The sequence below is a fragment of the Schistosoma haematobium genome, chromosome 1, assembly GCF_000699445.3.
Source record: "Schistosoma haematobium chromosome 1, whole genome shotgun sequence".
NCBI lineage: Eukaryota > Metazoa > Platyhelminthes > Trematoda > Strigeidida > Schistosomatidae > Schistosoma > Schistosoma haematobium.
The window spans coordinates 4,615,005-4,624,205 of NC_067196.1; the positions used below are offsets into that span (position 1 = coordinate 4,615,005).

Genomic DNA, 9,201 nt, shown 5'->3' on the forward strand with positions numbered 1-9,201 from the left:
GTTGCAGCTATGCTCATATAACCGCCTGTTCCTTGCAAACACTAACTTTAAGCATACAGAAAAACATCTTTTAACATGGCGACCCCCACATGTACCACTATCATGCGTCTCAGGTTTGCTCCTGAGATTTTTAAGGATGGTGGTCCAGTATTAGCAATGAGATTAACCGAGGTCTTAGGTAGAATTTGGGAACTGAACGTAATCCCATCTGGCTGGTCTCGATCACTGATTGTGCCAGTCTATAAGAAAGGACAAAAGTCCTCTTGTTACAATCACAGAGGAATCAGTTTGACTAATATAGTGTCTAAAATATTAGCCTCAATAATACTTCGACGCCTAACCGAAGCTCGTGAAGAACAGACTAGAGAAAATCAGGCTGGTTTTCGACCTGGACGTGGTTGTATAGATCAGATATTCACACTACGTCAAGTTCTAGAACACAGACACACATTCAGACGCCCCACAATGGTAGTATTTCTCGACCCTAAGGCAGCATTCGACTCTGTTGATCATGAGGTTTTATGGCAGTGTTTGTCACTGAAAGGAGTACCAAAGAAGTACATTAACCTTGTAAAGGCTCTCTACTCGAACACAACTGGTAGAGTGAGAGCTTATGGCGAACTGTCATCAGAATTGATGACCTCAAGTGTTGTTCGTCAGGGCTGTCCACTCTCTCCATTCTTGTTCAACTTTGTGATCGACGTACTTTTAGAAATAACACTCTCCTCATCTAAATTTACAGGGGTTGAACTTCTACCGGGATGTTCACTTGTTGACTTAGAATATGCTGATGACATAGTTTTATTTGGTGAAGACGCTGACAAAATGCAGTCTTCTGACCACTCTAAGCAACAATGCAAGCATGTTCGGGATGCGATTCTCTCCCTCGAAATGCAAAATGTTGCTTCAGGATTGGGTTACATCGACACCCGAACTAGTGATAGGGAGTGAAGTAGTTGAGTGTGTCGATCGCCTCACTTATCTTGGAAGTCTCATCAGCCCTTGTGGTTTGGTGTGTGACGAAATCTCAGCACGGATACAGAAGGCTCGACTAGCTTTCGTCAACCTGTGTCATTTATGGCGTAGGCGAGATATCCGTCAACCAACCAAAAGACGTGTTTACTGCGCAGCAGTTCGTTCCGTCCTACTTTATGGCAGTGAAACATGGCCGGTAAGAGTAGAGGATATTCGTAGGTTACTAGTATTCGATCATAGGTGTCTTCGAAACATTGCTCGTATATCCTGGGACCATCGAGTAAGTAACACAGTTGTTAGGAAACGGGTACTAGGTAAGGATGGCAAATCAATTGATGAAGTAGTGAAACTTCATCAGTTGAGATGGCTGGGACATGTGTTACGTATGCCCAACGACCGACTGCCTCGACGTGCTATGTTCAGTGGTATAGGAGTAAGTTGGAAGGAAGCTAGGGGCGGCCAAACCAAAACATGGCACAAGTCCATGAAGTCACTGACAAGTGAACTGAGTCATGTTGGTAGGTGTAGACTACCTGGTTGGGGACCGCGAGATGATAGCAATCGATGGTTAGAGAGCCTGGATTACATGAATCAAAATCGTTTGCAATGGCACAGGTGCATTCACTCTCTGTGTTCTCCCAAATTCTAATCTTCTGAATTCTTCCCGATTACTGCTTATACTCTTATTACCTCTACCACTACGGGATTTGAATAGACAATTGTATCTGTGTGCTAATATGGTATGACAACTCGAACTGATGTACGTACGTACGAAGTTCTACGTTGTTACTGACTGACTATTCAATTACAACAATGCACCTGCACATTCGTAAGTGATTGTTCGTGAGTTGCTGTCCAATAATTGATTCAATTCATCACGTCAGATAATCTTTATTACTATCTAGACTGAGTTCCGTGTGATTTCTTTTGATCCACGAAATTCAAAATGGTTATGTGAGAGCAACAATAGTATGATACGAACAATAAAGTGTGAAAGACGATGTAACAGAAATGTATGGCTTTTAAGTTGCTCCAGAGATGTTTTCAACAATTTAGACGAATATGGGATAAGTATACTGTCACAAATGGAGAGTATTCTGAACGGTATACGATTAGCATAACCCAAATTTTCGTGACCTTAGTTCGGTTATTAAGTAGGTATGTTGTGTAAATTAAAGAACAATTACATTATTTATACACTAATTCCAATTCATATGAACGATTTTCAAATACCGTTTGTGGAAAATGAGAATTCTAATTCAGAACATGTTTTCAAATGAGTCAGATTGGAACATACAAGTGTTGGGTTTACTTTTATTCACGATTCAAATCGGTAGTGAAAAGAGTGTGAGAGTTGACGCATGAGACTCGGTAAATTCAATAAATAGTAAACTGAGAGACGATACATCAGGTGACAGAAACAATAGCTTGACTACCTGATAAATGTAAATAATGTTTAACATTTAATAATGAGAATACCAGGAACGATTGGAAACGAATTCATTAAAAATAATCGACTCCATATATTTTGTAATGTGAAAAATTAAAATCAATAATACCTCGAAAATCGATAGGAATAGTCCCAGTACGTTCCATTTCTAAAATGTGCTGATGGATTTCACGTAAACGTTTCTCATAATCCATATTTGTCCATACAGATACCAAAAGAACAGCTCTTCCAGCTATATGAGTGACCACTGTCATTAAATCACCTTTTGAAGATAATCGGAATTGATATCGTCGACCATCAATCAAAATTTCCTCGAAATGATAAATATTATAATGATCTAGATTGATATACTGGAACTTGTCTGAGAAGACTTCTTGGAGAGTATCAGCTTTAGCTTCAGGTAACTCAACTGACATGACCAATCTTAAACAAAAATTTACACAAAAGTTCGCAATTTTTAAAAGGATTCATTATTCACCGGTAGCAAAAGCAACTACCATACGACAGTAATAATTTAATAAATTGGATGGACCGGGCTATTTTACAGTGTTACGACAGCGTCATCCATTTTACAAACATCTAGTCAACTTTTTCGAAGAGTTGAAATAATAAGTTATCATTCAATCTAGAGGTTTTTAATTTGGTTAAGTTGGTCGCTCTTGACTCTCCATGGAGTTCAGAACACTTGTAAAAAATTTAAATAAGCAAGAACGTTGATGCGTTTGTGTACTGTGCTAATAATTCGGGACTCCAACTTCAATACCGTGAACAAAATGACTTTAATCCTCTTCTTTCTCCTCCCCACTAAGCAAAAATACAAGTTCTACAGATGAAGTTTTTGATCTTGAACTAGTTGCATGCCAAGAAAAAATGAATAGAATATTTAAAGTATTTGTCATTGACACAAACCATTGTAAAGGTATTGAAATTCCATGTATGATGTTCACACTAAATAATTTGCTGTAACACAATTCCGATCTAGTTGATATTGATTTATTTCTTATAGGTTGTGGTTTGAGATTGTACATCGTCAACACATATACGACATAGGACCAGTTTAAGTTGGGACTTCAAATCAGCCATAAACAACTGTTATTGTTCATAAACCTTAAAATAAACCTATAAACTGAATGAAATCTATATATGTATTGTTCTTCAATGAACAACCCACTGTAGCCACTATATTGACGTTGTAGTGAGGCTTGCCTATCGTAGTGACCCAATCGAGCTATATTGTGTGGAACAGTTACTTCTTTAGGTCCTACCGCATCAAGTAGGTTGGTTGGGGAACAGTAAGTCTAAAAGCGGCAAACCTATGGTTCGAAGAGGTCGTGCTGCCGACTGTGCTGAGGTGTGACGATAGTAAGTTGTTTCCTTTAGACAACCAGCACTTGGAGTGATGCTGCCTTCTCACAACGAAATGAATGGCTTGGGAAAGGTCGGTCCTAAAAAGACCAAGCTTACCTTATTACACAACTCTTCGACTCCGAATGCAAGATCTTTTGGAGTACAGAGCTAACACATCATAAGCTTCTCACCACCTTCCCTCCTCTCTAATGACTCAATCCTCATGCGCCACTAATGCTAACTATGCGAGTACAAAAAATGTTACTTTCAGTCTCTTAAAAAAGCGCTCTAAACGACGTGCTGCATCGCTTTATGTTTGAACCTTACGTCAAGTGGCTCAAAATGCGGCATTGATTTATCTAACTTCACTTCTTTTGCATCTATAACAATCTCTACTAGTCTCGTAACTTTCTCTGTGCTAATGTGGTGTGGCAGCTCGAACTGATGTACGTACGTACGTACGTACGAAGTTCTACGTTGTTACTGACTGACAGACTCGTAACTTAAACCTAAAGGTTAGGAAAAATCAGTGGATTTTGGCGGGATCTACTAAACCGATATACGCTCGGTAAATCACCTCGTCCGGCTTCGAACACGATGAGAAACAGAGGCAGCTTAGACTTAGGGTGACAAAAAACCTACTCAATGATCGTGGGGAGCGGTCAGTAGCGAAGGCAGTAGAGATGGTAGGCAGCGGTGATAGGTTAAAATAGTTAACTGTTAAGGTTTATCATGCAAACGGGCATCAAAAATCTGACTGTTAGTGAGACTATCCTGGAAAATGATTATACTGCTATTCACTTTCAATTCAGGAGGTCGGAACAATCAGCAGAATGCCTTAGCGGCCTACAGTCACATGTCGGTTACACACCATTACAAAGCAATATCAATGGAAAATTAATATAAGTTTTTCAACTCGTGGTGAAATTGTAAAGGCTGTAGATGATCCGACCCAAGAGAGCATCAGAGTCTGATGGATTAAGTCCTCAGATCTTTAGGGATGTTAGTCCAGCTTTACCGGTTAAGTTAACTGAAATCTTAGCTAGAACCTGAGAACTGCATGAAATCTCATCTGACTGGTCTCGATCGCTGATCATCTCAGTTTATAAGAAGGGACAAAAATCGTTTTGTGACAATCACAGAGGAATCTGTTTAACTAAGATGTCTAAAATATTAGCCTCGTTAATACTTCGACGTCTAATTAGAGCTCGTGAGGAGCAAACCCGAGAAAACCAGGCTGGTTTCAGACGTAAACGATTATGTATAGACCGAGTATTCACCCTTCACCAGGTTCTGAAACAGACATACTTTTCGATGTCCGATTATAGTTATATTTCTTGACCTTAATACGGAGTTCAACTACGAAGATCGTGAGGTTCTGTGGCGGTGTCTATCATTGAAAGACATCCCAAAGAAGTACATTGACATCATACAGGCTCTCTTCTCGAACATTTCTAGTTGAGTCAGAGCTTGTGAAGAACTATCAGGGTCATCTGCTTCTTCTATTTTTATCCAACTTGTCATTGACATGTTATTAGAAGTAACACTTTGATTGCTTACCTTTTCAGGAGTTTTCCTATCGAGAGATTCACTTGTTGACTTGGAATACCTCGATAATATAGTTCTGTTTGATGCTGACACAATGCAGTCTTCTGACCACAATCAGAAAAACCATTCGCGCTTTAATTCTCAATTTCGCAAGTCATACTCAAGACTACTTGTTAATACTCATTTTTACTTTACATTGAGTCACTTGTCCGTTGCTTTATTTTGCAACTCAAAGCAGGTCACCTATGGTTTTCAAGTCACTGACTGGTCGAAAGTTGAATGCTATCACTAAGAATTCCGAACCAGCCTTTCTGAAACCACGTATGCCATTCGAACTGGCCTCCCTCAACTTTCCCACACTAATGCAGATCGGACAACAGATAGGGTTGACTATATCCTTAGAAAGTCTCAACATAGATGTCTGTTGTCTATCCAAGACTAGTGAAATACTACAAGTTCGATCTTCATCTGTTGCCCTGAAAAGCATGTTTACTGTGCGTTGATCAGAGGACTCTGTGGCGTCTTCGTCTGGTTTTTCTTTCATTTATAGTTCCTCTCACTTTTGCAAAGTAAAAAATGATCATGTAAGGACCCCCACTGGCTTCTATTCCGAACAGCGTCGGATAATGTCCCAAACCGCTGAGTCGTATCTTGTCCGGGGCCCCAACCTGAGTTGTGAAAGGCAACAGAAGTCAGTCCTGTGCAGATTTCTTTCATGCACTGGTAGCAATGTCTAACAGTAGCTGTTAATTTTTCCCACATTGTGCTGAGACTAGTTAAAATGTTAGTAGAAAGTCAATGGTGTGGGCGACTGTTTCGTCTACTTCCTACCAAGGATGGTAAATGAAAGTTATTTACACCGGAAGGATCATAATCTTACCAGTGATAGCCAAAGTAACAAAATGTGTAAAATTGTCTCGGAAATCCGGTTATCCCTGTACGCTTTACTTGTGAATTCGGGCCTAAGCCCCAAATGCGATAAACACACTGTAACCAACTTATCGTTTTGGCGACCTAATCCAAATCAATTAATTTATTGGCACTTACGTCTTGATGTTTAGTTACAGTTCCATGTCTTTCATTATTCGATGTGGGTAGTCTTAAGACTTCACCGCACTGATCCAGGCGAATAGATTTATTTACAGGTCGGTATATCTTGAGTAATAGGGAAAGCCTTTGTCCTAAAGGAGCGGACTCGCTGGAACGAGTGAATATCAAGTTAGGTAAGAGTGGACTATACCGACGACCCTTAGCGACTAACCAGCCACTCGGAAAACGCCGCCGAGTTATAAGACGATTAACGGTAAAAAGCAATAGAATAAGTGGAATAGTGGTTTTGGAATGATAGATTACTCTTCACATGTTAAGTTATTCATTATAGTAGAAGAAAAAGGTTGAATTTACACACTAGAAGTCTAAGAAGTGTTTCGAATCAGGGTTATAACCATGTCATCATTTAACATCAGCTATGATGTATAAGGGTTTGGGTTGGATGTTAGGGTTGTATGTCAAGATTACGGATTAGGATAAAAGTCCACATCCAGAACTGACATAAGCTATAATGCAATGATGCTTCTCAACCCATTTGTTCGCAAACTTATAAAAAATCGGGACGAATTTAGAGACAGGAATTAAGGTGAGAGAAATGCTATCTGGTTACAATGATTCGAATCAAATACTTTAATAAACAATTTGCATCGGTAAGTGTTCCTTGTGATTTAGCTTACGTATCATGCCGTGTTTACTGTCATATTGCGTCGTAGCATTCTAGTAACCAAATATAGCTATTCTTCAATTGGCTAATCATAACATACAATCGGATTAAAACTACACTCTTAATTATGCGCAAATTTATACGAGGCGGCACCTTAAATTGATTGATTACCTAGATGCATACGTTTAACCCACGTTGCGGAGGGGAACAGTGCGGAAGTTTCTAACAAGAACGCTGAATAGCAACAGAAGACAATGATTCAAAACAAATTCGTTAGTTGAGTGTTTACGTACAACACGGTCTTCGTACCGAATCTGTAAGTTGCCTGATAATTTGTGGGTTAGCTTTCTAAACTGAGTTTTCTAGAGCTGATGCTTCTTAAGGTTACCAACAAACAGCCATCACAACGCTAAAGACCTGGAACCATACCGTAATAATCAACTGAGAGAGTAAAGGAATCATTAATGAGGTTATAACTTTTAGACAACCAGATCAGATATCAGACAGCGGGTTCCAAGCTTTGACGCAGGCTTAATTTATCCGGATGACTAATTAGCATTTTGGCACCAAAGGTGATCTCAGTAATGAAAACCAGGAACGTAAATAGTAACACCTATATCTAACCCAAACTCCCATTCCCACCATCCCAAACTAATTAATAACCCTATTTCTACCCTATTATTCTGAAGGAGTTTTATATGTAGGTTTCAGTAATGTGGGAAGGTCTTTATAATTATAGTCTCGCCGAAACTATCTGGTTTTAATTAGTTCGTCAGAAGGCTATTAAGTACTCATGCTGGTTTTCCGCCTTGTAAACTATGGAGAATAACTGCCGATGCACTATAATAGGGTGATAAAACCTAGTTAGTCAAGATAGATAAACCGGACGTCATGGTACGAGAAAACAAAGTAAGAACAATTAAAAAAACCACCAACCCGCCAAGTGCCTTGAATTGATATCACAGCAAGAACTCGCTTTCACTGTTTCAAACAAAATAGTGTTTGAGTATCATTAAAATGACGAGTATTTTGAAATATCTGAGATAATACACTGTCATATCAAACATTCAGAGTGATATGAATATAAAGCGGACACTCCATTTGGTTAATAATAATTTAAAATGACTAGATCATTTATACATGCGTATTTATTCTTATGGGCTGAAGCTCAGCCAAAATTTTTGATTTGGGACATTTCATTCACATGACACTTTACGTAAACGGCACTATCTTTACCTATCCCAACTAACCTTGTAACCGTTTGTATGGTTTTATTATCGCACATATAAACTCCTTACTTTGTTTTAACATATCAAGGTAGTTCTAGCTTTGTTTTATCTTCGCCTACTTCTGATAGTCAGGTAAAATCTCAACATAAAATGACTTATGTTATGAACCATACATTTATTTCAATTATTTAATGGGCTCAGATTTGGATTACAGCAATTCAAAAGACTGCTATATGTGTTCAGGAAGTATGCAGAAATGGCTATCAACGTCAATTATTGCTCATACAATTTTTCTCTCTCAGTTCCGTCAAAAATGATGATACTTGTTGTAGATAGAACTGTTTATGGTTATATACTAGAAACGTACACGATGTTCAAAGATAGTTTGACGCAGAACTGCCCCAACCTACACTTAATAAGCCACTATATTTACAAGAGTTCATCACCACCTTAGTAACGAAGTGAACTAAATGTTAATTGTTTTAGAGCTCATTTTCGCTTTGTAAAATGTGATTGTGATCTATTTCTGACTTGATAAATAGCGGATTTCACTTGTTTGAGGTTAGGTTGATACAACTAACCACATTAGACGGACTAAACTTTTACCCAGATTGTGGGCAGCAACTACGTCAAGCTACTAATAAACTGGAATAAAAGCCATGAACCAAGCAATAACAATGCGAAAATTGACGTGTGACGGCAAAAACGCTGTTAATGGCTGATATATAACAAAATCCAAAATACTTAATAACACATAACATGTGCGCGAGAACACGTAGCATACCTTTATGCCGTCCCCTGATTGAAACTATCGTTTTTAGGGTGACTGTGAGTTGTTGATACTAAACCACCCAGTTCTTTTGAAACTCAAATACTGTATGTGTTGAAAATGTACCTGAAAACTTTGAAATAATAAAACATATTTCCCAACCAGTTCC

The 9,201-nt window shown here is 38.7% G+C and overlaps 1 protein-coding gene across 2 annotated transcripts in view; it reads right to left on the reverse strand.

The window, feature by feature from the left end:
* The window catches only part of MS3_00006867 (uncharacterized protein), a 47,643-nt gene extending 39,458 nt beyond the window's left edge, over positions 1–8,185 (reverse strand). The window contains exons 1-2 of one of the 2 annotated variants that reach the window (XM_051215112.1): positions 7,971–8,185; positions 2,535–2,848 (exon numbers count right to left, since the gene is read on the reverse strand). In XM_051215112.1, coding sequence (XP_051072962.1) covers positions 2,535–2,841 — 307 coding nt within the window. In that variant the 5' untranslated portion in view covers positions 2,842–2,848; positions 7,971–8,185. Of the gene's footprint in view, positions 1–2,534; positions 2,849–5,332 lie in introns of both variants that reach the window. The other variant, XM_051215111.1, reaches the window with a different exon arrangement.
* Between the last annotated feature and the right edge of the window lie 1,016 nt (positions 8,186–9,201).